The 26938-nt window shown below is 60.7% G+C and overlaps 2 protein-coding genes across 4 annotated transcripts; both read left to right on the top strand.

The window, feature by feature from the left end:
- Positions 1-6243: 6243 nt before the first annotated feature.
- Positions 6244-13273, top strand: RSPO4 (R-spondin 4). Its single transcript, XM_058814905.1, has 5 exons — positions 6244-6353; positions 9245-9433; positions 9681-9824; positions 9909-10094; positions 12979-13273. The coding sequence occupies exons 1-5, from the start codon at positions 6275-6277 to the stop codon at positions 13050-13052; spliced, it is 672 nt and encodes a 223-aa protein (XP_058670888.1). The 5' UTR covers positions 6244-6274; the 3' UTR covers positions 13053-13273.
- Positions 13274-15502: 2229 nt separating this feature from the next.
- On the top strand, positions 15503-25016 carry ANGPT4 (angiopoietin 4). Of its 3 annotated transcripts, none has more exons than XM_058814683.1 (10): positions 15503-15884; positions 20221-20376; positions 20945-21066; positions 21363-21595; positions 22061-22176; positions 22608-22709; positions 22787-22953; positions 23839-23969; positions 24110-24248; positions 24347-25016. In XM_058814683.1, the coding sequence occupies exons 1-9, from the start codon at positions 15585-15587 to the stop codon at positions 24214-24216; spliced, it is 1434 nt and encodes a 477-aa protein (XP_058670666.1). In that variant the 5' UTR covers positions 15503-15584; the 3' UTR covers positions 24217-24248; positions 24347-25016. The 3 variants fall into 3 exon arrangements, with proteins under 3 accessions (XP_058670666.1, XP_058670665.1, XP_058670664.1); XM_058814682.1 differs by having other exon boundaries at positions 24056-24248; XM_058814681.1 differs by having other exon boundaries at positions 24056-25016.
- The last annotated feature ends 1922 nt before the right edge of the window (positions 25017-26938 follow it).

The following is a 26938-nucleotide window of genomic DNA, read 5'->3' as shown; positions in this document are numbered from 1 at the left end:
CACATATCCCAAGTTTTGCTTCCCTGAGGGCACACAGATGGGCACCTTGCTTGCCTTCCACTGCCCAGGATCACCTCAGCCTCTCACCACATCCCCTGAGTGAGAGCACATGCTCTGGGAGCTGCAGCTGTGGCAGGGCATGGACAGTGCTGGCCTTGGGCACCCGAGCCACGACTGCAGTGGCTGCTTCCACAGCCCTCCCTGGGCTCTGTGGCTGCAGGGGGGAATTTCCCCATCCCCAACCAGCAGCCTGCTCAAAGCCTTTGTCTTCTGCTGAATTCCAGCTGGTGAGAGTCATCCACCAGAGTCAGAGGATTTACCCTCCTGGGGAATGATGTGCAAGAGGGAACTGTGTAGTCACATTAAAATTATTTGAAAAAGAATGGGACTTCTGAGAGCTGTCTCACGTGGAGCCAGGAACATCCATCTGACTGATGCTTCCATCTGTCTTTCTCAATAGTTTCCTTAAATAGTCCAAATATTAAAAAAAATAAAAAATCTATTGGAATTTGGCATATATGGTTCTTAGGAGAATAGAAGAGGGCCAGATACTAAAATGCCGCTGCCTCGCTCCCTTCCAGTAACAAACACATGATTTTCATTGCAGAGAAGGCAGAGGCACATCTGGCCCAGAGGAGGATGCTCCATGGTCACTGATGCTTTGGCTTTGCTGGGAGAGCAGGCTTTGCCCAGGCTGAGGGTCCTGTTGAGCACAGTAGCAGCACCCAACCCATCTGGGGAATTCCAGCTCCCTGCAGCAAAGGAATCTGCAGTCCAGCTGCCCCAAACCCCAGGCTCCCTGTCCTACACTGCAAGCCCCATCTCCTGCCTTTCTTTGGAGAAACCTTCCCTGAGCCCCACTGTGCACAGCCAGAGTGGCTGCAATGGCGAGAGGAGATTCTGGAGCACTTTTCACACCATGTTGCAGTTCCTCGAAGACCTTGCCTGCTGTTGCTCTCACTATCACCTCCTGCCAGCTTTTCCCTGGAACCCTGCAGTGCCCACAAATGGGAATTGGTTTATTGGCTCAGTGTTGGTGACTCTCACCACCATGTTTGCTCATTTCATCCCTTCAGCTCCACTCAAGGAGCGATGACGGATTTTCAGTGACAGATTTTCAGTGACAGAGTTTCAGTGGCTCACGTGGGATGGAGATTCATGCTGGCTTCAAGGATGGTGCTTGCTGCAAGTGCTTTCCCACAGTGATCCTGGGGGCCTTTTGCTGCCCCAACATCACCCACTGCTGGGGCGGAGTTGGATAAAACCTTCAACAACCCCCAGCCTTCACATTCACCTCCTCCTTTCACCTCCTCCAGCGAATTGAAGATCCCAGTTCAACAGGTCAACACCCTCCATCCTCCCAAGCTTCTCCACGTTCCACAATCCTCACCTGGCTACCTGAGACCGCTGCCCCAACACCGCCTCCATTTGGGATAACCACCAGCCCCATGGAGCGGAGATCCCAACGCGGGGACGCCGTCCTTCCCCGCGCCCGTCGGTGCTGCCGGCGCCGAGCCCGCCCCGCGCCAGCCGCGGGCGTTCTCCCCGCTCTGACAGCTGGACGGAAATTGGAAGGCGACGCTGACATGTGTCAACAATAACCAGCGAACAAGCGCTGCCGGCGGCGGCGGCGGCTGTCCCCACCACCTCGAGCAGGCTGGCCACTCTTGGCTGAAATCACGGCACGTTGCGGCTGGAAGCAGGAGTATTGTTTCAATTATTTCCATTATATAAAGTCAGGCCATTTAATATATTCTGCCTCAAAGGGGCTCAAGTAAAGAGATAAAATAAACACTGGAAATCTGCTCTGCTGACATGGACCAGGAATTCGGTTTCCACACCAAGCCCTTCCCTCCCATCTCACTGCTCGTCTTCCCTTTCCTCCCAGCTCTCTCTCCTACTCTCACTGCCCCTTGGCCTTCCGTGCCACTCGATGCCAATTCCCTCTTTGGGCTTTGCTCCTGTTTTGGCAGCTGGAGCACTTGAAGGCTGTGCAGCCACGCTGGCATCCAGGACTGGAGCAAACCAGAGGAGCCAAGAAGAGAGATGGAGCTCCAGAGCTCGCTCTGGGATGAAGGATGTGATTTATGGCAAATCTTGAGCCTCTTGGGATGCCACATTCCCTGAGAACAGCAGGAATGGCGGGTGGCACAAATCCAGGAATGGCTGAAGGAGGAGCAGGAGAAGGAGGAAAAGGAGAAGGAAAAGGAGGAAGAGGAGGAGGAGGAGGGAAGAGCAAATGTGCCATGAGCATGCTGTGGGCTGCACTTGGCAATGTCAGCACTAAAATCAGCCACCTTTATGCCCTCCTTCTCATCTGGGAGAGCTGATGGCACCCCAGCACTGAGGGACCTCACTGGCTCTGTGCTGGCATGGGAGGTGGTGAGTTGGGCTGCCAGGAGGCTGGAATTGCTCCCACCAGCTCTGACCAGACAGGAGCTGCTTCCTATTAATGCTTCCCACGGCATCAGCAGGGCTGTGCTAGTCCAGGTATTCCCAACGTGTTGGCATGTGGCAAGGAGCACCAGCCACAGCAGCAGCAAATCCATACTTGGCCTTTCCCACCACATTTCCCTGCTCCAAGCTCTCCTGGAGCGGGGTCATGGGCAGTGCCACCCCCAGGCACCCGGCTGATGGAGGGAGCAGTGTCACGGGGTGCCAGCGAGGGCTGTGGTGCAGCGTGAGGTGGAGCTGGCTTTTCTTCAGCGCAGGGAAAGGGCCTCTGCCGAACTGGCGCGAGAGCAGCTGTGACTTTCCATTCCTGTGGGAAGTGGGCTGCCACCGTCCAAGCATCTGGGCTTGTTATGATGGGAGAGGAATGCCAAGTATTTTTCTTCCTTATCCACTACCATCCGCTCAAACCCTCCCCTGATCAAACCCACATTCATCGCCTGGGATGCACTGGGGAAGATCCCTCGTGGCTGCTGAGGGCTCATGGCACCTGTGGAGAAAACCCCGCCCTCACCCAGGGGCTCCCTCCATCCCCCTGCCCCTTCCTAGCCAGCTCCAGACGTTTTATTTTCACTTTATTACCTTTCCTAGGAGCATCCCTGCACCTGCATCCCTTTGCCTGCATCCCAGCACCTGCATCCCTGTGCCACCACCCCTGTGACTGCATCCCTGCTGACCTGTGGGCCCGGGGGGACCACGCTGTCCCCTCCAGACCCAGAGCATCCCAAAAGCAGCCCCTGGGATGGTGCCATGGGCGTGTGCCCTGGGGCGCCTGCCGTGCCGGGAAGCAGGCGGTGCAGCTTTGGAAGGTCACCAAGATTTTTCCGAAGATGAAAGTGTGCTCAAGTGTCAAACAAGCTTTCCAAATTATCTTTCTGGACACTTTCTCCCTTCTGCTTTGGAAGACGGAGGAGGAACATTTCATTCCCTTCGTGCTGGCGCGGAGCGGGGCTGCGTGAGGAGCCGGGAGCTGCCGGCGGCACCCGCGGCTCAGCCTCGCTTCTCCCCGGCATCATCCCCGAGTCAGCCCCGGCACCATCGGCTGGGCTTGCCCCTCCCGCAGCCCCCAAACCCCTCCCAGCACAACCCCTAGGGCTGCCAGGTGCCCGGTTAAACAGCAGACACCACCTCTCCTCCCACCGACGGCAGGATTTGTCATAAATAGACAAATTAAAGGAAACTTGTGGGTTTCTCTGCTCTCTCAGGGATGCCTGGCACACAGCAGCAGGGGCATGGGGACTGCCACCCTTGGCAAATCCTCCCTGACCCCAAACAGCTGGGGATGAGCTGAGCAATGGCCACGTGGTGCCCCCAGGATCCAGCACTAACAAGAGATGCCTAATTAGTGCGTCCTCCTGTGACAGGTCACCCTGGCACGGCTTGTGCCACATCCGCTCACCTGTGCCAGCAGCCAGAGAGCGTGACCTGCAATGAGGTGCTTCCCTGGCCCTTGCCCAGTGTTTGCCTTCCAGGTCTGCACAAGGAAATTCCCTATGGGCTCCAGGGCAGCTGTGCTGGCACCCAACAGGGCTTGTGGAAGCTCCTTGTGGAAGCTCGTTGCCCTGTGGCATCTACGTCACATCCCAGTCACTGCCATCCACACCGATGCAGCTGCCTGCAGCCAGGGTTTGGACACACTCAGATATCCCCGGTGCCATTGCCATGTCCCTGTTCTTCTGTGCTGGGATGGCAGCACCATCCCCATGTCCACATGGGCCCCAGCCCTTGCAAACTCCTGATGGTGATGCCATGCTGCAGGTTTGGTTGTTTATGGAAATTTCGTCTGAGCCAGATGCTGCAATTTATGCATTTTACGTGTAATTTTTCAATTTATTTCATAATTAGAAAAAAAAAAACACCTGAAGTGATCCCAACCATTATTCCTCCTGGTTTCCTCAGTTATTACTCCTGGTTTCCTACACTGAGGCCAAAGGGGTCTGAAATGGCTCCTTTGTTGTCTGATCATTAACCCTTCAGGAATGAAATGCAGCAGTGCTGGATGGGAGGGAGGTTCAGTGGGGCTGGGGGAAAGAAGGGAAACAGGAGGGAGAAATAAGAGGGCAGAGAGAAGATTAACCCCAGTGTACTGTCCCAGGCATGGCTGGACACCCCAGGACACAGATGGACACATCCTCTGCAGCCCCATGGGTGGTTCCCTCTGGTGCAATGAGTTTGGTGGCTCTCAGCACCCCCAGCCCAGGCAGTGCAGACCCAGAGCATCCCAGGCAATGCAGACCCAGAGCATCCCCGGTGGAAAGGAGCCCTGCAGCTCTCTGGCGTGTGGGATGAGCAGGTGGATGATGATCTGCCCCAGGGTCCTCAGGGGGATCCTGTGTGCCCAGAAAGTCTCTCTGTGCCCCCTCTGGGGGCAGGAGAGGGGCACCATGTGCTGGTTTGCACGTGGTGATGACAGGAGTGAATGTGCTGTCGCTGGGGCTGTCACTGGTGGCTGGTGGCCTTGGAGCCCTGGCTGGGAGGTCCCCAGGCTGTTCCAGGGTGCAGCTCCTGGCACAGGGTTGGGATGATGGGACGAGTATGTGGGGCTCCCACGATGGGGACCTGTGCTTGTAGGGTCACCTGGGTACCTGGCCAGTGAGGTGTCCCCCTCCTGTCCTGCACCCCACTTCAAGCACAGCCCCTAGGGTGAGTTTTGGGGAGCACAGCCTGCAACAAGGGGTGTGGACAGCCACATGGGAGCCCAAAACAGAGCAGTGAGCCCGTCTTGGCTTGGAACAGCTTGGCACAGCTCGGCTCGGCTCAGCTTCGCTCCCGCAGCTCGGAGGGAGGTGAGTTAAGAAGCGCTCGGAAAATCAGAGTCAGCTGCGATCCTGGGCACAGCCGGGGCAGAGCCGCGGCCGCCGCCGGAGCTGCCGGAGACCCACCAGGGCTCCCGGGGACCGGGGGGCTCAGCCCTGCCCGGGGGTGGCACTGTCCCCCCAGCCCTGCGGGGGCTCGGAGCGGGGACTGAGCCGGGGGGCTGAACTGGGGGGATGAGTTGGGGGGATGAGTTGGGGGGATGAGTTGGGGGGATGAGTTGGGGGGGCGAGCCGGGGGGCTGAGCTGGGGGGATGAGTTGGAGGGCTGATCCGGGGGACTGAGCCGGGGGGGCTGAGCCAGAGGGCTGGTTGGGGGGCTGAGCCATGGGGATGAGCTGGGGGGCTGAACTGGGGGGCTCGGAGCGGGATGCTAAGCCGCAGGGACTGAGCTGGGGGATGAGTTGGGGGGCTGATCCGGGGGGAGCTGAGCTGGGGGGATGAGCTGGGGGGGCTGAGCAGGGGGGGCCGGCACAGGCAGCGTCACCCTCGTGGCTCCACCCCCCCAAAATCGCAGGGGGCTCCGCTGTGACCCCGGCGCTGGGATGGCAGCGGGACAGTCGGACCGCGGCGGGACGGCGGGACGGTTCCCAGCCGAGGTGGTGGCTGGAGCGCTCCGGGGGGATCCAGCCAGGGCGTTTGCCAGTCGCTTTGTTGCTGCTGGGGGATTTTTTACTTTTTTTTTTTTTTTTTTTAGGATTATTATTATTTTGAAAGGGAGGGTGAGGAGAGGGGGCTGACACTCACTATAAAGTCAGAGCTCCCTGGAGCAGCCAGCACTTCCCCGTCACCATGAGCACTCCCCGGGCCTGACAGCCCCAGCCTGTCCCACTGTCGCCGGCTGAAGCTGCCCTGGAGTGTGGCTGTGTGTCCGAAGCTCGGGTTGGGATGGTGTGAGCCCGGAGCCGCTCCTCGCCCTCCCAGCACCCTCACCGGCTCTGGCAGGAGCCGAGCCCTCCAGCCGCTTGGATGATTTGATTCCTCCCCTGTCCGACACCACTCCTGCCCAGATGCAGTGGATAATATTCATGTTGCTGTTATTCATCAGCTCCATGGAAATGCTCACGCAGAACCGGTGGAAGAAGCAAGGTACGGTGTGCGCAGCGCGCTCGGCTCCTGCGGGGTGGCTTTGGGACACAGGGCTGCCTGTCCTGCCAGGAAGGAGCTGTGAACCAGGGCTGGAGGTGCCAGCCACCAGCCTGCCCCCAACCCCTCACCTTGAGCCCTTTGGGGACGTCTGTGCTCCCCCCTGGGTGCGTGGCACGGCGCTGGCTTGGCAGGGCAGGAAGATGCAGAGCGCAGCCCCATAGCCCTGCCTGCCCGGTGCCAGCCCTGCCTTTGGGGACAAGGGACACTGGCTGGCACTGGGACCAGCTCTGCAAACCCCAGCAGAGCCAGACACAGTGGGGATAGCGCAAAATGGGCTGATTTCCTGATAATTCATTTCTCTGCATGGCACACTAAGTGCCTTAGGAGTAAAACCCCCTGGAGGGATGCTCAGAGGCACGGCAGGCACTGCCTGTCCCCTGTCCCCTGCCCCATCCTTTCCCCAGGAAGAGGCACCAGCTGAGCCCCTGCTCAGTGCCTGGGCAAGGGCAGGGTGTGCTGGGGCTGTGCAAGGCATGTGCCCCCTCCATTGGGCACTGGCTCATGTCCCCTCACCGGGCAGTGCCAGGCAGTGCCAGCTGGCTGTGTGCAGTGGGTCCAGGGCTGGTTCTCAGCTCTGTGCCAGGAATGCCTTGGTTTTGGGGCCAACATGTGCCAGGGTAGGGGCAGGACCTGCCAGGACCAGGGCTTTCAGGGCTGGAGCCTGGAGAGCTTCCCTTGAAGTTGTTCCATGTTAAAGGCATGCGGAGGCAGTAGGTGTGGGTGATGATGTGGGTGGCCAGGCTGGGGGCCAAAACACCCCTGATGGGAAACAGCCAAGCACCACGAGGGGCTCCAGCTACCACTGCTTGATGCTGGGTAGCACAATGCTCCAAAGGCCTCAGGTCTTGGCAGCCTGGGGGTCTGGATGTGGCTTCACACCCCAGACATGTTATATACCCTGGGATAACCTGCACAGAAAAGCCAGCACAGGGTCCAGGAGCCATGAAAGATGCTGGAACACCCCACAGCCTCCCTACTGCCACTGGGAGCTCTGGTCTGGGCAGTCCAGTGCCCCAGGGACTTGTGGTTCCCAGCAGGACTGGGCACAGGGCGGGCAGAGATGGGGGATGTCACACCCATGCCCAGCAAACTCAGGTACCCACTGTGCCCCATGCCCATCCCAGATCAGCCCTGCCCTCTGCCATCACCTCGGCACAGGAGGAGATGAACCCCTCTTGTTCCAAATCCCCAAGCCCATGGTTTTGGAGTGAGCCACATCCTGGTGTTCTCTGTGCTGGCTCCCAGTGTCACCCTTAGTGGCAGAGACGTGTGTGCCATGCCAGCAGCACTGTGGAGTGGAGGAGGATCGCCCACTTCTCCCAGCTCCATACCATGGGATTATTTCCAAAGCCAGTGAGAGGAAGGAGACCCCGGAGCCCATCCAGGGCTCCCCACCTTCTTTGGCCTGGCTGGAGGTGGAAGGAGGGCAGCAAAATCCACTAAATATCAAAAAGAATTAGGGAAGGGAAAGAGGCTCGTAAATCCACGGGTCTCCAGGGAAGCCACTCCAGCTGCAGCCAGGAACACAAATGTTGTCAGCGTTTGGTAAATATGTAACGGAGACCATAACAACTTAATGGATCCAAGGTGCTTCATTAGTGCTCCCAGCAGATGCAGCTCTAATGAGGGCTCCTGGCAGTGCTGCCATCCAGACAGGGTGTCCCAGAGAAGGGACTGGCATGAGCCAGCTTGGGGACAGCTGATGGCACCACAGCACCGTGGACTGGCTCGTGCCAGGGACCAGCACACGGGGCTGTGAGGCATTGCCCACCATGATCGTCTGACAGAATCCTCTGCCAGCATCCCCCCGGCCTCCCAGCACCTCTGCCCCAGCCCCACAGCTGAGGGACCCTTCTGGTGCAGCTTCTGGGGTCAGAGGGACCAGTGCCAGGCAGTGCTCCCAGGGCTGTCTCTGTCTGTGCTGGGCAGCACCCGGCAGGTGGCTCGGGCTTGTAGCAACCTTGTGTAGTGGAAGGGGTCCCTGCCCATGGCAGGGGGCTTGAGATGGTCATGAAGGTCTCTTCCAACCCAAACCATTCTGTGGTTCTGTGGTTCTGTAGAGCCCAGGTCCCAAGAATGCTGTACCAGGGCTTCTGGCACTGTCAGGCTGTAGTGCCAGAGCCAAACAAACAGCTCCCAGCAGAGGGGCATGGTGAAGGTGTTGGATGCCTGCATGCAGGAGTTCAGTGCTCCCTTTTGTGGCTTTTCTGTCAGAAAAAGAGAGCAGGAGCAGTTGGTGGTGTCTCTGAGGCCTGGTGGATGTTGGCACCCTGTCCTTGTCCCTGGGAACAGAGGTCACCCACGCTGGGGTCAGTCACCCTCCCACAGCCTGGGAGTGCAGCACAGGCAGCCAGGGAGGCAGCAGAGCCTCTTGAGCAAACAGACAGATTCTTTTCTCAGCTCCTCTTGAGTGCATCCAAAATGCCCTTTGTCCTCTGACACTCAAGAGGCATCAACTGATTAATCCAGGTCAGATCATGTTTCTACCCGCTGACCCAGTGGTTGTTCCACTTCCCACGGGACGGGCATGGCTGGCTTGGGGTGTGGCTCAGGCTGTCACCCATGGGCAGTGCTGGGCACGGGCAAACCCTCAGTCTGGATCTTGGAGTGCTGGAGGCCATCAGTGCTGACCCAGCTGGGAGCGATGGCTCCGTGTGTCCCTTGGCTGCAGTGTGGACAGAGGTGGGGATCTGAGGAGCAGAGAGAGGTGGGGTGGCATTTGCAGGGAGACAGGACAGCGCTGTCCCCCTGGTGTGTCAGAGAGAGGCCACGGGGCTGGGGCCCCCCTCAGCGCCTGTGTCACAGCCCCTCTCCTCCGTTTGTCCCCGCAGCGAGTGCTGGCCTGCTGGAGAACTGCACGGGCTGCGTCCTGTGCTCTGAGGACAATGGCTGCATCACCTGCCACCACCGCCTCTTCCTGCTCATCTGGAGGGACGGCATCCGCCAGTACGGGATGTGCGTCCACACCTGTCCCCCGGGCTACTTCGGTGTGCGGGGTCTGGAGGTCAACAGATGCACAAGTACGTCCCGATCCAGCGGGGGTTGCCCTGCTCCCCTCGGCATCCTGCGGGTCCCAGTGCCGCGGGAAGGGCAGTGGCTTCATTTCCCACGGCATTTCTGGTGCCGCTGGATCCAGGGAGTCCGGGTTGGGGGGTTCGTCCCCTTTTCCCTCGCCCAGAGCCGCAGCCCGGAGCCCGCAGGTTTGGGGTACCCGGTGGGTGCCGGGGTGCCCCGGGCGGTCCCGCTGACCGCCGTCCCTCCCGGCAGAGTGCAGGTCGCCCAGCTGCGAGAACTGCTTCAGCAGAGACTTCTGCATGAAGTGCAAGGACAAGTTTTACCTGTACAAGGGCCAGTGCTTCCGGCAGTGTCCCCCCGGCACCGCGGCACAGCCCGGCACCCGCGAGTGCCAAGGTAAGCAGCCTTGCCCGCCGTGCCCGGGGATGTGCCGGGCTCCGAGGGGTCACCGATCCATCCCTGCCGTGCCTATCCCTGCAGAGACGTGCGAGCCGGGCCCGTGGAGCGAGTGGAGCGCCTGCACCCACGAGAGCCGCACCTGCGGCTGCAAGTGGGGAGTGGAGACGCGGGTGCGGGAGGTGCCCGAGGCTGCCCGGGAGGAGGGGACCGCCTGCCCCGCGCTGCTGGAGACCAGGAGGTGCCGCATGAAGAAGCACTGCCCCGGAGGTGAGCACCGTGCCGCCGGGGCTGGGGACAGCTCCGCGTCCCTCCAAAGTGAGGGCGCTGCAGGAGGACGGTGGCAGCAGGGGTCTGGCCGTGGCCGGCGAACCATGCTGTCATCTCCCAAGCATTCTGAAACTCTGGGTAAAGCCGTCATCTCAGGCACATGTGCTGAGCAGCCCTAGGGCTGGCTGCTCCCACCTGGCAGTCCCCGGGACTGCCTGGGACGAGCCATTGTCCCCTTCCATGCTGGACTGGGCTGGGCTGGGCACTGGCACGAACCGCCGTGGCGGGATGAGGCTGCCAAGCTCCAGCTCCCATCCTGCCACGACGTGAAGGGAGGCTTTCTGTACTGCAGCTGTGGGTAAGGAGGGCTGAGACACACAGGGGAGGTTCCTGCAAAAACCTCTGAGCTCCCTAAAAACTGGAGCGCTCGTGGAGCAGGAGGGCATCACCCAGGGGATTTCTGATGGCCAAAGATTTGGGAGACACCCCAGGGCACAGTGCCCCTCCATGGCTCATCTGGCCAGATGTTCACTCATGCTCCTGCACTTCCCCCACCTCATTGCCAGGCTGGGGGCTCTCTGGCTCCGGGATCCCCCCACCTTTCCCACACCAGACGGGCTGCAGGGTCTGTCCGGGCGGTGCGTGCACGGGTGCAGGGCTGGCGCTGGGAACCAGGACGGGGCTGATGTCATTTTTGGATGCAGGCGCCTGGACTGGAGCTACCCTAATAAATCTCCACTTAATAACTGGCAGAAAGGGGATGCATGAGATACCGAAGTGAAGTGCCTGGCAGCAGATCTGAGCCAGCCGGGGTTGCGGTTCCGAGCTGCGGGATCGCTGAGCCCTGGGATGAGCTGGCCGGCACCGCCAGCGTGGCAGGGATCAGGGAGGACAGCACTGGGGGGGGAGAGAAAAAGGATCAAGAAGGGGGGCAGCAGCAGAGGATGTGCGTGCTGGGCGAGGGCCACGGAGCCAGGAGAGAGGTTTCATCCCAGCAGCATCAATCATAAGTAATATTTTCCTGCTGACAGTGCAGAGGAGCTGATTCCCTTCCCCACCCAGGTCTCAGCTCACGTCTTTGGGGTGCCAGGTGGCTTTGATTTTAAGGATGTTCTCCTCCCTGCTGGTGTGTGGCAGCTCCAGACCCGCAGAGCTGGTGACAATTTGATGCAAGAAATTTAGTGTGGGAGGACAGGCTGCTCCAGAGCACTGTGTCCTGGAGCACCATGCCTGCGCCCTGCCCTGCCTGGCAAAGAGTGCATCTCACTGGCAGGAAGTGCTGTGCCTGTCTTTCAGGGACACCTCGTCTTGTGAAGTTACTGGGAAGGCACTGGCACCTCAGAAAAATGCTTGGCCTTCTGCCTCTGCCTGTGCTCCTGCAAGCTGGAAGCCGTGGGGCTACAGTGGTGGGCCAGGAACTGGCAGGACTCTACTGTTGAGGCTGCTGTCTGGGATCAGCTTCAGAGACAGGCCTGTCCCCTGCCCAGCAGAAGGAATCCCATGAGTGCCCCCCAGGCAACCCCGTCAGGAGGGAGCAGCCCCTCCATGTCCCCCCTCTCCTGGGCAGGCTGTTTGCAGTCCCTGCCACGGCAGAGCGTGTCTCTGCCCTCGCTCCCAGGCTCCTGCCCGCCTGGCCAAGTGCTGGGTTATGGGATCCAGATGCTGGAGGAGGACGAGGAGTTCACTTGATGCATCTGAGGCACCCCCAGCCCGGCCAAGCCAGGGCAGGCGGCCGAACCCGACCGTGTGATGAGAGATTTGTGCCACCACTTCTGAGCCATCCAGGCGGCTGGAAGGGAAAAGCCGCCACGCTTGGCCGTGGCACAAACCCCTTGCGCTGCTGTAAATCTGCCTTGGGTGTCTGTCCCGCTCTCCAGACGCTTGGCGTGCGTGCCGTGCCCTCTCCTTTGTGGGTGGCAGCTGTCTGGAGATCAGAGCTGAGAAACAGGGCTTCAGAGCCAGCCAGGACAAGAACTGGAGCCCTCAGAAGGGATGGGGACAACAGGGCTGGCACACGCAGCACCAGGGGCAGTCGTGGTCCCTTGTGCCCTTCACAACACTGAGCTGGAGTGGGAGCAGGGGGCAAGGACCCACAAAGCTGCCCAGTTTTTTGGGCAACCATTCTGATCCATGGAGCCCATGGCACAGCAGGTTTTATCCTGAATCCCTGGTTTTTTGGTGTCTCAGCCAGCTGGAGGGTGTGTGGCAGCTTCTTGGGGTGAGCAAAGGTTTGTGCCACAACAGCCTGACCCTGGAAAGCTGGCACAGGGTTGACCTGGGATGCAGCCAGGCTCCACCTGGTTGTGCCACTGGGATGGGGACCATCCACACATGGAGGGCATCCACAGGGAGAGAGAATTAGCAGCTGTGCAAGGATGCACCCCAAAGCCACCTTGCTCCCCAGCATGCCCAAATCCCCCCAGGGGTGACTGGGTCCCGTGGTGGAGGGCAGGCTCCCCATCAGGGCAGAGCTGGGCACGGCTGTGCCATGGCTGTGGGGTGTGGGTGCAGCCACTGCCCCCCTCCAGCACCCACAGTCCTTGCTCAGGGAGGAGCTGGGCTTTCTCCAGGCAGCTTCCACTTGGGCTGAGCTGCCCCACCCCATTCCTGGGGATTTGGGGGTACCAGGAGTGAGAGTCCAGCCATGGCAGATGTGGGGACAACACGCCAGTGTCCCTGTGCCCATGCCATCAGCACACACAGACCCACACTGCTGTTTCATGCCTGGGAGGGGGCTCTGGGGTCCCCAAAATCAGAACCTGGGTCCAGCACTAACACCTTGAGGGAGGATATGGGATCAGCATCCCATGGATGAGGTTCAGGTCAGGTCATGTTGCCTGGCCAACAAGCGAGTGCTCCTTTTCTTCTCCTTTTTCTGTTACAGAGAAAACCGAACCCAAAAATAAAGGCAAAAAGCGACAGAAGAAGCCGAAGACAGAGAGGCACACGGGCACCTAGCGGGCACCAGCGCGGGAGCTGGGGCACCATGGCAGGAGCTCCCAGCCAACTCCTGCCACGGTGCTCCAGCCACATCACCCCTGGTTTTCCATCCACAGAAAAAAAAAGGAAAAAAAATTGCACAATTTTCTCTGCCCCCCCCCCCATCCCCCTTTTCTTTCGAGACAATTTATGGCCTGTAAAACATTTCCTTTTCAGAAAATCTAATTTGCAATGTCCAAAGCAAAGCCCTAGGGCTTGGGGAGGGGGTGGCTCCTTTATTCCTCTGGTCTTCCCTCTGCCCTAGCCTGCTCCATCCCTTCCTCCAGACAGGTGGGATGGGGTGAGACTGGGGTTGGACCCTGCTAATGAAGCTGATGCCTGGCTGGATAGTGTTCCCCAGGGCTGGGAGATGCCCTGGCTCCACGGGGCCCTGATTTTATGGGAGGGCTAGGGGGCACAGTGCAGCACTGAGCTGCTCCAGGTGCTGGATAGTGTCCCCCATCCTGGGCCACAGGCATGGGAAGCAGCAGCACTCCTGGGTTGGGGCCCCACTGGGGATTGTGCCATTGCTCACAGCAGCCCAGCCTGGTGCTCAGTGTCCCCACTGGCACAACCAAGGGACAAATCCTGCTCTCCTGGGACTCCGAGGGCAGCTGGACCTCTAGACTGACAACTCTTCTTGGGACCATGCCATCCCAGCACTCAGCACCCTCAAGGGCCAAATCCTGCCATCCTCAGGCTCACAGAGAGGCTCAAAGAGCTTCTCTCCCAGCTGGATGTGGGCACAGAAATTTGGGGGGACCGTGTCTGTATTCAGACAGGGAGAGGCACAGTGTGAGTGCAAGCCCAGGCAGGGGATGCTGCTGCATCCTGTGACCCCAGACTGGGATGTGCTGGAAGCAGCGCTGCAAATCCCTCCCAGCCATCAGCAGGGCGTGACCGTGGGGTGCTGAGCCCCCTCCCAGCCATCACCGTGGGGTGCTGAGCCCCCTCCCAGCCATCACCAGGGCGTGACCGTGGGGTGCTGAGCCCAGTCTATCCGTCCCTGTCACGCTGTGTGTGTCCCAGGCACAGAGGGCTCTGTCGGGATATGTACCGTGTGAGTGCTCCAGTCACTGTCCAGCCGCAGGCAGCTCTGCCATTGGGGATTGCCGGGGTGCGAACTCCCCGTCCCCGCCCAGAGTGGGAGCGGGGGGAGGCCGGGGCTGGCCGGGGGTGTCGGGGCTGCGGGGGCTGCTCAGACCCTTCAGCACGGGAGCGCTGGGTGTCAGCACCGAGCCAGCCCCAGGGCCGGCACAAAGCTGCTGGAGCATCGCCTCCGATCGCTTCATGACAATAAATGGATTAAACCCCCGGCATCTCTCCTGCGTCCCTGTTTTCCCCGTTCCCACGAGTTGCTGCCCCCGGGGGCTTGGGATGCTGGCTATGATGGCCACGATGCAATCCCGTATTCCACAGCTCTGCAGCTCGGGTCGCTGTGGGGGGACACCCTGCCCTGGCCCCCCAGCACTGGGGTACTGGGGAAAAATTTTAGTTCAAGTTTTTAATGAGCATTGCACATTGACTGAGCCAGCTGTGGGGGAAGCGGCAAGTGTGACACTGGGACTGCCATTCCACAGGATTGGGAAACACCAGGGTTTTTTTTTCTGGGTATTGGAGAAAATCCCCTTCTGCTAAGATGCTTGGACATCCCCTTGGCAGCCTGTTCCCACCACCGGGATTGTCTCCTCCTGGGGACACAGCCTAGATCCCCTCCCAGTCCCTGGGTTGCCAGAGGTGGTGGCCCCCAGTTGTGGTTGGGGTCATCAGCCTCCGACAGACCCAGCCGGGATCGGGCACGCCGAGCCCCGTGCACAGTCTGGCTGTGTCTGTGTCCTGCCAAGCCCTGCCTCGGACAGCCCTCCCTCCTCCTGCTCCCCACGGGCTCATCCCACGGCCAGAGCAGCGAAATGCAGGCCTGGCTCCCGCTGGCATTATAAATAGCCGGGGCTCGGGAAGGAGCCTGGGATGGGGTGCCGGGGTTGGTGATCGGGGGCACTCGCGGAGTGCAGGGCCGGGGCTGGGAGCGCTCGGTGCTGCCCTGGCGCTGTCCATCCATCCATCCATCCATCCATCCATCCATCCATCCACCCACCCCGGGACGTGCGATGAGTTGTGCAGAGAAGGCCCGGGGGAGGGACGGGGCTGCGTGCGCGACTGAGTGTGTGTGTATATGTGTGTGAGAGAGACATTTATAGATCACGTGTGAAACTTGATCTCCCCGCAGTGGACCCAGAGGAAAGAAAAAAGATAGAAGTATTGTTTTTAAACAGATTTTTTCCTTTGTTTTTCTTTTTTTTTTTTTTTTTTTTTTTTTTTTTTTTTTTTCCCTCCCCTCTCCCCCTGCGAGGGCTGGCGATAAAAGGCCGGGGCGGCCAGCGCTGGCTCAGAGGGAGGAAATGCCGAAATCGCCGCGGTCGGAGGCGGCGGCCAGCGCCCACTGACCCACCCGGCACGGAGCGAGCATCCCCGGCCGTGTCACGCGGCCCCGGGGGGACCCCCGTGAGGGCCATGCGGGCGCTCAGCCTCGGCCTGGTGGCGCTGACCTGTGCCACCACGGCTCTGTGCGCTGCCGGAGCGCAGCGCCGGACTCTGGAGGGCGGCGGCCGCCGGCGCTACCACCGCGTGCAGCACGGCCACTGCAGCTACACCTTCGTGCTGCCCGAGGCCGAGCCCCCGCCGTGCCCCGCCGCCCCCGGGGCCGCCAGCGGGCTGCTCCAGCGCGACTCGCCCGCCGGCACCGCCGGGGCTGCGCAGCGCCTGCGGCACCTGGAGAGGATCCTGGAGAACAGCACCCAGTGGCTGCTGAAGGTACGGGGCAGGATGGGGGTGCGGGGGGACAAGCAGAGGGGCGGTGTGGGCAGCGATGTGGGTGCAGCGCCCGCTCGTGCAGCATCCCTGGGGCACAGCTTGGGCACTGGGGCCTGTGCCCACCTGAGCATCCAGGTCAGCTTTTCTCGGCAGGTGTGCAGCTGGAGCAGCACGGAGGGGATGCTTGCTGTGGGTTCTGCAGGTGCTGCAGGTCACTCGCCCAGAGCACTCCCCCCCATTGAGGCTGTATTCCCTGTCCATCCTTGCCTTAGGGCTCCTCATGGTCCTGGCTGGGTTAGCTGTGCCAAGCATCCCTCAGGGATCAGCATTCCACGTTCTGGGCGAGCAGACTGGGAAGGGCTTTGGCCAGTGGTAGGGAGAGGGTCCCAAGCGCAGGGGCCACCAAAATCTCTCCAGCTTCATCGTTTTCCCTCCTACAGGCTTTGCAGAAGCTCCCAGCACTTGGTGAGACTTTGTGTGGGAGCAGTGGGGTGCCACCCCAGAGGGGCTGTGTACCCACAGGGTTGCCACCCCCAGCCCCCACTGGCTCACCCCATCCCCAATGCCCGAGGCAGGAAGCAGCATTTCCTTCCTGGAGCCCCCCCCAGCTGAGTGTGGCTGCCTGCGTCAGACCCAGGAATAGCTCATCCCAAGGGACACATCCCCGGGGGCCCTGAGCCCCACAGCCCGTGCCAGGAACACTGGGTACCTGCACTGATAAGAGGGGAAGCAGCTTGTCCCCAGCTGTCACTGACCCAGCAGAGCCACATGCCTGTCCTGTGCTGTGCCACCAGGCTGCGATGGGACCTGTGTGACTCTGCAGTCCCATTTCCTGGGTGATGTCCCCATGCAGCACTCAGGGATCAGGATGGGGCCAACACACTGAGTGGGGGTCCCGGGGATGGCCTGTGCCAGCCACACTGCTTGGGGAGCCACCCTGGCTGTGCGGGACAGTGCAGGCAGTGGGGACGTGCAGGACGTTCTCCCTTGTCCCCTCAGCCATCCTAGAGAACAAATTCCTCAAGAGCTGGGAAAACGCTGAACCGTGGCTCTGCTGGAAGCCAGCCCAGAGTGCTGCAGAGGGGTCAGCAGGGCCAGTGACAACCTGGCTGGTGGCACCAAATCTCTGTCACTGTGGAACCTGCTGGGTCTGCTGGGTGCACACGAGCCCTGGGGTCCTTGTGCCCTGGGGTCCCTGTGCCCTGGGGTCCCTGTGCTCTGGTGTCCTTGTGCCCTCTCGGGATGAGGGCAGTTTTTCTGTGGCCAAGCAAGGCAGGGGATCAGGGTCCCACCACAGCTGCACATGGCCCTGTCCAGAGCAGACAGCCACAGGCAAAGTGGGACTGCACATCTGGACAGCTGTGGGCAGCAATGCCCCTCACCACAGCCCCAAGGAGCACAGAGCAGTGGAGCACTGGGCAGCCAGTACCCCATTCCTTCCCCGTCCCCATCCTGTTCTATCCATCCCATCCCATCCCATCCCATCCCATCCCATCCCATCCCATCCCATCCCATCCCATCCCATCCCACAGCATGGCTCTCTCCTTTTAGAGGCAGTTTGCAGCTCTGTTTTTTGCTGTTGTTCCTTAGCTTCCCAAATTTCAGCAGAGCTGCCCAAGAACGCTTGTTTTGGTCAGACTCCAGTCCTGAACAAACAAACGAGGGCTCAAAAGAGGCACTGGGTTCAGGGACAGCTCGTAAACAACGTTGCATCCCTGCCTGCTCTGCCCTGGCATGGGGAGCCCTGCAGGGTGCTGAGAAATTGGGAGATCTCCTGGTACCCAAGAGGTTCTCCAGGTCCCCTCAGGCATCTCCTGGGCCTCCCTCAGGAGCCCCATCCATGACCCTGGGGCTGGCCCACCCTCCCCACTACGCACCCCGTGGTGGGGACATGGCCAGGACCCAGCACACAAGGACACTTGTGTCTCAGGAGGAATTAATTTTAGTTCAAACACAAACACTTGATGGTGCCGCTGGGTCTAGGGGGGGACTCGGGGTGGGATGGGGTCTCCAGTAGGGCGGGGGCATTTTGGCAGCTCTAAAGTGCCTGAGGGGCTGGTGCTGCTCACCCTGGGATGTGCGCAGCAGTGTGGGGAGCAGGTGAAGGGTTTTCCACCCACCTGTGACTCAAGGATTCCTGAGCTGGTGCTTGTGAAATATTTAGAAATGCCAGGGCAGGATAGGAACTGGGGCACAGGGGAGGGATGTGGCTGCAAGAAGGCAGCACAGGATGATCCAGCTGTGGGCAGTGGGATCCCAGCATGGGCACAGAGAGTGGCTGAGTTTCCTCCTGGGGTGGCCAAAACAGCACCACAGCTGTTCCCACAGCAGCTCTGCCCTTATGGTGCAGAAATGAGTCTGAGGCCAGGAGAGCCCAGCTCACAGCAGCACCCATGAGATGAAGGAGGGGGGTTCCCAGATTCCCTGTCCTTGGCTCAGAGCCTGCCCCACTTGTGTCCCCTATGCCAGACATGCCTGGAGACACTGTGCCCCACTCCAGCTCCAGGGAGCTGCTGGGGCCAGGATCCAGGGCTCCATCTCCAGGGCTCTCAGCTTCCCCATGCCAGCTTGACCTTTTCTCTGGGTATGTTCTGCCCTCAGCTCACAGATATGTTTATTAAAAAAAAAAAAAAAAAAAAAAAAAAAAAAAGCAAGATTTGGAGGGAGAAAAGGCCTCCCCAAGCCCTGTGAAGCAACAAGATTAACGACGTGGTTAAAGGGAAACTCTCCAGCAATCCCTCAGCTCGGGGAAATGTTTTCCAGACACGGCTTCCCGACCTTTCCCTGCTTCCTCCCTGAGAGCACGTTCCTGCGAGGGAAAATCCCCAGGGAAACGGGTGCAGGCAGGGCTGGGATGGTCAGCCCTGGGACCTTCCTGCCCCAAGACCCTTCTGCCCCACACGGATGCTCAGCGTGGGGTGATGGTTTTGCCACTGCCTGGTGCGGAGGAGGAGGAGGAGGGAGCAGTGAGATTTCATCATGCCAGACAAGTGCAGAGCCCTGTGCCCTGGCCCACTGCCGGCCCCACTCCCACGCTGAGTATCCCAACACTGCTGCCTGCTTGCCTGGTATTCCATGGTGCCAAACATCCCAGAACTGCTGCCTGCCTGCCAAGGTGTTCCATGGTGCCAAACATCCCAGCACTGCCTGCCTGGTATTCCATGATGCCAAACATCCCAGCACTGCCTGCCTGCCTGGTATTCCATGGTGCCAAACATCCCAGCACTGCTGCCTGCCATGGTGTTCCATGGTGCCAAACATCCCAGAACTGCTGCCTGCCTGCCACCATGCCAAACATCCCAGCAGCACTGCATTCCCACCATGCTGCAGAACATCCCAGCACCCCTGCCTGCTTTCCACACTGCCCAGAGAGCAGCATCCCAGCCCTGCTGATTCTGCTCCTCAACCCCACAAGATGCAGGGGGATAGAGCAGCATCCCAACACTGCTGATTCTGCTCATTCTGCTCCACAACCCCACAAGATGCAGGGGGATAGAGCAGCATCTCAACCCTGCTGATTCTGCTCCACAACCCCACAAGATGCAGGGGGATGAGGGGCTCTGCCTGCACCACGGGGAGCTCAGGCAGGGAGCAGGATCTGCGGGATGCAGGGAGCGGGCCAGCCCCGGTCCCCCCTGCTCTCCGGGGCTGCTTTCCCAGCGTGGGCGGCCCCTTCCGCTGCCCGCGGCCCCGCCGAGGGACCGTGCCCCCAGCGAGGCCATCGCCCTGGGGAGGGGCTCAATGGGAACCTCATGGCGGGGCTGCCAGAAATAGCAAAGCCTTTGGGAAAGGCGGCTCCCCCGCGGGCTGGGAAAGCGGAAGCGTCATCTCAGCTGTGTCCGAGCCGTGTTCGCAGCCGCAGCTTCTTCCCAGCCCCGAGCACTCACACGCCGTGGGGCAGCACGGGGTGCCGGACACTGACCTTCCCTGGCTGACCGTGTCCCCTCACCCTCTGTATCCCAGTGGTTGGGGCTGGCAGCTGGTGCTGATGGCAGTGCCAGCCACTCCCTGCCCGGCTGCTTGGCACAGGCAACCCTGGCTGGGCATCAGCCCCCGCTCGCCAGCACACCTGGGCACACAGAAGCCCATGCCAGGCTCCAGCTGGTACCACAGCCCAGGAATCTTGGCAGCCGGTGCCTGAGGAGCCTCCCCTGCAGCAGCTCAGCTCCCTCTGTCCTCTGATAAGGTTCCAAGGGCCCCGAGGTGGGTCAAGCCTTGCGGAGACACAGGGCTGTGCCTGAGGGCTGTGCCCAGCGGTGCCAGGCTCAGCTGGGACGCTGAGACAGAACCCAAAGAGGTGCCCAAATGACCCCTGCACCCTCCCTTCCCTGCACAGCTGGAGAGCTACATCCAGAGCAGCGTGAAGCCGGAGGTGGCCGAGCTGCAGCAGGCGGCCGTGCAGAACCAGACGGCGGCCATGCTGGAGATGGGCAGCTCCCTCCTGAACCGCAGCGCCGAGCAGAGCCGCAAGCTCACCGACGTGGAGGCACAGGTACGGCTGGGGTGTCACCATGTCCTGCCACCCTGAGAGGTACAGCATGTGTGTCCCTATGTCCCACCACCCTGAGAGGTACGGCATGTGTGTCCCCATGTCCCTGCCACCTTGAGAGGTACAGCACGTGTGTCACCATGTCCCACCACCCTGAGAGGTACAGCATGTGTGTCCCTATGTCCCACCACCCTGAGAGGTACGGCATGTGTGTCCCCATGTCCCTGCCACCTTGAGAGGTACAGCACGTGTGTCACCATGTCCCACCACCCTGAGAGGTACAGCATATGTGTCCCTATGTCCCACCACCCTGAGAGGTATGGTTTGTGTGTCCCCATGTCCTACCACCCTGAGAGGTACAGCACGTGTGCCCCCATTTCCCTGCCACCCTGAGACGTGGTGGGTAGCACGGTTTGTCTGCAGATAAAAGCGATGCCCTGAGGTGACCAGGGTTTAATGCACCACTGGTGTGGTGCAGGGCTGTGTGGCCGAGACTGGCCAGCCTGGTGACACCTCGGGTGTGGTGTGGCCCTGGTGCTGCTGCCAAGGGTCCCCTCTGCTCCTGAGGCAGGTGCTGAATCAGACGTGGCGCATCGAGATGCAGCTCCAGGAGAATTTCCTGTCCACCACCAAGCTGGAGAAGCAGCTGCTGCTGCAGACCAATGAGATCCACAAGCTGCAGAACAGAAACAAGTAGGGGCTGGGGCGGCTCAGGGACCCCCACAGCCCCTGGACCCCACAGGGAGGCTGGTCTCTCCCACCTCACACTGCACTTTGAGGGGCTTGAACCCCTCCAGGTGCTGGCTGTGGTCGCTGGGGGGTTGCACAGCCCCAGCACGGCCACCGGGCTTTGGGTTCCCCCGGCTGGGCACGTCCCAGAAGTGAGGGTGCAATTCAGGGGGTGCAGCAGGGGATGGGGACAGCAGTGGGTCCCTGCAGACACCCTGGGACCGCTCTGCCACCCCATCACCGCTGCATCCCACTCCCAGCATCCTGGAGGGGCGGGTGCTGGAGATGGAAACGAAGCAGCAGGCGGAGCTGGCGGGGGCCCACTCGGAGAAGGAGAAGCTGCAGCGGCTGCTGAGCCGGCAGAGCGGCGCTATCGAGGAGATGGAAAAGACGCTGCTGGCTGCCAGTGCCAACACCAGCCTGCTCCAGCGGCAGCAGCTCCAGCTCCTCCAGTCCGTCCAGAGCCTGGTGCGCCTCGTGTCGCAGGGCAGAGGTGAGCGGGGTGTGCGGGCACAGCGGGGGCACTGGGAAAGTTCCGTGTCCTCGCAGCAGCGAGCCAGGGTGCCCCCTGTGGTCTGCTCAGCTTGAGTGACTTCACCTCAAAATCACAGAATCACTCAGTGGTAGAATGGTTTGGGTTTGGAAGGGATCTTAAAGCTCATCTCATTCCAACACCCTGCCGTGGGCAGGAGCACCTTCCGCTAGAAAATGATCCACTCGTCTCAACCAAGGAGTAGCTTGGAGCCCCAGGGGCTGGGTACATAGCCTGATGCCATTCCCAGCCATGGCAAACCCCCAGGGGTGAGGCTGGCACAGCTGCCTTGCTCAGCCCTCAGGAGATGGCACAGAAGATAAAAAAATAATCCGTGAGCACAAAGGGAAAGGGAAGAGCAGCAAAATCAGTCAGGGCTGCAGGGCCATCACGGTTTCTGCCTTCTCATTGTCCCCCCTGTCACAGCCACGTCACCTGGGCAGGAGCAGCAATTCCAGGACTGTGCCGAGGTGCACCGGGCGGGCATCCATGCCAGTGGCATCTACACCCTGCACATTGCCAACCTCAGCGAGCCCAAAAAGGTGAGCACAGCCCAGAGAGGTCTCCCTTGCTGCACCCTGGAGTGTTGCCCACCCAGCACACCAGCCCCACCCCAATCCCTCTGTTGCTCGGCACATCCTGGGGCAGTTTCCCCACCCCATCCCCTTCCAGCCTTGGGGGCTGCACAGGGGTGAAGGCAGCACCCACAGGATGAAAGCAGGGCTGGCACAGCCTTCCAAATGAGGGCAGAAAACTGATTTTAGGCAGTTTTATAAGCACCAGACCCCAGCCCCTGCCCACGGCCATGGAGGGAGGAGAGACCCCTCAGCAGGCACTGGGCACAGCACGCCCTCGTCAACCCCTCAGGCAGCTCTAGCACCCACAGAGCACCCACACTGAGCTGCCCAGCCTGTCAGGGATGCACCTGGACCCCACTCCAAGCCACCCCCAGCTGTCCCTCTCTCCCTTGCAGGCATTCTGTGACATGGACACGGATCGAGGGGGCTGGACCATCATCCAGCTCCGTGCCAATGGCAGCCTCAGCTTCCAGAGGAGCTGGAGCGAGTACAAGCAGGTGTGTGTCTAACTGGGGATTGGGGACACCCTGGGGGCCCCAGGCACCCTGAACTCACCCGCCCCGCTGCTCCACAGGGCTTTGGGGACGCGTCGGGGGAGTACTGGCTGGGGAATGAGGCCGTGCACCTGCTGACCAGCCGGGTGCCCTACGCCCTGCGGGTGGAGCTGCAGGACTGGGAGGGCGGCCAGGTGTATGCCCACTACGGGAAATTCCAGCTGGGCAGCGAGCGGCAGTTCTACAGGTAGGGGAGAGGCACTGTGGAACAGCCACCCAGCACTGCCCATCTCTGACTGTCCCCAAACCCTGTGGGAACGGCCACCCAGCACTGCCCATCTCTGACTGTCCCCAAACCCTGTGGGAACGGCCACCCAGCACTCCCCATCCCTGACTGTCCCCAACCCTGCGGGCAGCAGTGCCCAGGGGGCAGGGCTGGGTGTGGGAAGTGCAGGATCACCTGGGGCTTCACTGGGTTGTCCTGGTGTAGTTATGGTGCCAGGTGCCAGGCACACTGCTGTGACAATTTCATCTCTCCCTGGGCTTCTGAGAAGTAGATTTTTAATGTATAAAATTGCATCAAGGCTGTGGGATTTGCCATCCCAGTGGGAGCAACTTGGGCACTTGCACTGAGGGAGGTGACAAAGCTGCGGCCACCAGGCATTCCCGGGGTCTTGGGCATCCCCAGGCTGTCCATGTCCACAAAGAGATGCTGTGCTCCTAATGCTTATCTTGCCATGACCATGTGCTCCTGGCCATGGGCAGGAGGGTGGAAAGCAGCTGGGGGCCTTCACTGCTGGGCTGGAGGTGGAAGCAGCCCCCAGACATGCCCTGCACCATCCATGCCCTGCACCATCCATGCCCTGCACCATCCATGCCCTGCACCATCCATGCCATGCATGCATCGAGCTGACCCCCAGCAAGAGGACTGGAGGAGACTTGGGGGGCCCTCTCTGCCCCAGCATTCCACAACCCCACTCTCGGGGGCCAAGGACAGGAGGCCAGGCTGGCACTGCAGGATTTCTGCCCATCCCTCTGTGCTGTGTCCAGCTCATGGCAGCCCCTGAGCAGTGCTGGGCTCTGTGACCCCCTGGCAGCCGGCAGTGACAGTGGCTGTGTCCCATGGGCACAGGCTGTCACTGCAGGACTACAGTGGCACAGCTGGGCAGCAGAGTGGCCTGGCACTGCAGGGCACCCAGTTCAGCACCCGTGATGCCGACAACGACAACTGCCTGTGCAAGTGTGCCCAGATGCTCTCGGGAGGTGAGTGGAGCAGGGGGACACCCCCGTGCAGCACCCGTGGGTGCCAGCCTGCAGTGCCACCTCCCTGCCCTTGTCCCTTCCCACAGGATGGTGGTTTGATGCCTGTGGCCTCTCCAACCTGAATGGCATCTACTACCCAGCCCGGAACAACATCCGCAAGCTGAACGGCATCCGCTGGCACCACTTCCAGGGGCCCAGCTACTCCCTGAAGGGCACCCGCATGATGATCCGACCCTCCAGCTTCTGACGTGCCCACAGCAGTGCCACACTGACAGACAAGTCCGGGACAAGGGATGGTTGGGGCTGAGATGTCCCAGCTGCTGCAGGGAACCTTTGCCATGAGTTTATTTTTTACTCTTGTTTATCCCATTTTTCAGAAGTCTGCAGTGTCACCATGGCCATGCTGGAGGAGCCATGGGCAGGGGTGAAGGAGCTGGAGCTGGAGCTGCAGGAGCTGCAGGAGTGGGACAAGGCCAGACCAGCCAAAATGGGCTCCAGCACATGGAAACCCCCTGATCTCACCTCAGCTTCTCTCCATGAATTTCTGCTGGGCCTCAGGGTTTGATCTTGGGGACAGGGCTCCAAGACCCTCCCCAGTGAAGGGGCTCTGAGAACCCCTGGGACCATGTGCATTCAAAGGGACCCCGGACATGATGGGGGCTTTGCCTTTTCACTGGTTTTGGATATTGTAAATCCCCCACCATCCCACTTTCCTGCAGGATTAGAGGAGCTGGATGGGACAGGAATCCTGATGAGCATGGGGGCTGGTGGTTCCTCCTTCCCCTTTCATCCAGACACAGGCATGCAGAGGGCCACAGGCTGTCCCCTTCCAAGCATGGCCCGAGCCACTGTCCCCATGTATGGCAGGACAGGCACTGCTCCTCACAGGATGGAGCTGGGCTTCTCCAGCTCTAGAGAGGACAGGAAGAGCAGGAGGTGCCCTTGGGGACCTCCATGGGGACCTGGGATGGCCAATGGCCAGCTCTGGAAGGCCCTGCTGGGAGCAGACACTGCAGTGGCAGGGACTGGCAGGGCCCCAGGACTGGCAGGAAGGGGCTGGGGGGTCGTGGATGGGGAGGGGGCTGTGGCTTAGAGGGGTGGGAGGTGCTGGGTGCTGGGTGCTGGCACTGACACCGGCTGTGCACGCAGCAGGGGGGGGCTCCTGCTGCCTGCCCTCATCACTGTCCCAAGGCACCCGCTAATTAACGCTGATTAAAGCACGTGACGCTGTTGGCGCTTCCTGAAGATGCTCATCAGTGGGGAATAATTAAAAAATGGAAAACACGGGGGGCGGTGCTGCCGGTTTTCCTTCTGTGCTGGCTGCCTGCCTGCACCTCCTGCCTGCTCATGGGGCACCCGTGGGGAATCTCAGCGCACAGGGTGAGGGTGATGGACGTTTCCCCGGCTGTCCCTCCTCCCTGGAAATAATATAATATAAATAACCGATGGCCTCAGCTGTGCTCCCCATGAAACCTGAGCCACCAGGAAGCAGCTGCCAGGGAAAGTGATAGGGAGAGTGGGGCTGTCCTGCTGTCCCCAGTGGGGACATGCAACGGGGGGGCACTCTGGGGGAGACACGTGTGTCTGAACATGTCTGTGCCAGGGTTTCACGCTGGCAGTCCCATGGGTGGGGGTCAGATGGAGACTCCTGGTTCAGCAACGAGGCTGCTGTGTGTGCATCTGCGTGTGCACATCAAAATACTGCTCACAAACACGTGTGCACATGGACACACAGACATCCTGCATGCACACGTGAGCACACAGGGCTTTGGATGGCCATGGCAGGTCCCAGTCATGCAGAGCATGGGACACCAGAGCCACACCAAGGACTGGCAGCACCTGAGGGACATGTGGCAGCTCAGTCCTTGCCTGGCTGGGGACTGGTGGCCCCCCCACCTTCTCCTTAGCAATAGCAACAAATTTAGACCAAGCCCTGGGACACACCACGCTGAGGAATCCAGCAGCACAGCCGGTCCCAGCCACCAGTGAGGATCTGGTTCCCTCAGAGATTTCCCCAAGGGCAAAGCCTGTCCCCAGGCTTTGCCCAGGGTCCCTGTCACCCTCTGGTTTCTGGGGTGTTTTCCCTGGGGAGGCACCCAGTGCCCCATGTGCCGTCATTAAGGATCCCCTGGGTGTGCGTGTCACTTCATCAGCCTGACTCACAGCCAGATGCCATCCTCGTGTCCTGTCACCACGTCCTGACACCACATCCTGCCCTCCACATTCCCAACAGCAGGACCTGACAATAACCCAGCAGGAGTCACGTGGATCCTGCACCCTAAGCAGGGGATCTGTGCGGACACGCAACAGCGCAGAAATCAAGCTGGGGTGGTAAATTCTTCTTTATGGCAGCTTTTTTGGGGACCCCCGGTGCTGGATGGAAGCCTCAGTCAAGGGGCCCATGGTGCTGCCCTGGCCTGCAGCTGCTGGGGGCTGTCACTGAAGGGACGCAGTGGCAGGTCCAGCTCCAGGTGGAGTCCCTGGGTGCAGGTGCTTTGGTGGCTTTGATGTCACCTTCCCCAGCAGACACCTGGCTGCATGGGACATCAGGAGCACGGTGACTGCAGGGCACACGTGCCATGAGAGCTGTGGTGCCCTGTGAGGCTGCCCTGGGAGAACCACGGGTGCTTTTCATCTTCAAAGCTCTCCCTGCTCCCGCTTTCATCCCAGCCCACCTGGGAGCTCTCTGCTACTGCCGCCCCCATCTCCAGTTCTTGGAGAGCCGGGACCGGGCCAAGCTTTGCAGCAGGGAGGGAAGGAGGCAGGGGAGGGTGCGTGGCACAGAGGGGAATCCCAGCAGCTGGGGCTCTGCTGGGACCTGCCAGACCCAACCTCCGCCCTGCCGTGCCCGCCGGGCCCCGCGCTGGCACGCTGCACCATGGAACCCATGACTGCCTCCCAGCACCCATCCCCTCTGCACCCACAGCCCTGCAGAGCACCCCAGGAGTCCCTGTCCCACCCCAAAATCC

This window comes from Ammospiza caudacuta, chromosome 15 (genome assembly GCF_027887145.1).
Source record: "Ammospiza caudacuta isolate bAmmCau1 chromosome 15, bAmmCau1.pri, whole genome shotgun sequence".
In the NCBI taxonomy this organism is placed as follows: Eukaryota; Metazoa; Chordata; class Aves; order Passeriformes; family Passerellidae; genus Ammospiza; species Ammospiza caudacuta.
Note: the sequence above shows the minus strand (reverse complement) of the source record. Positions and strands in the feature narration are given on the sequence as shown.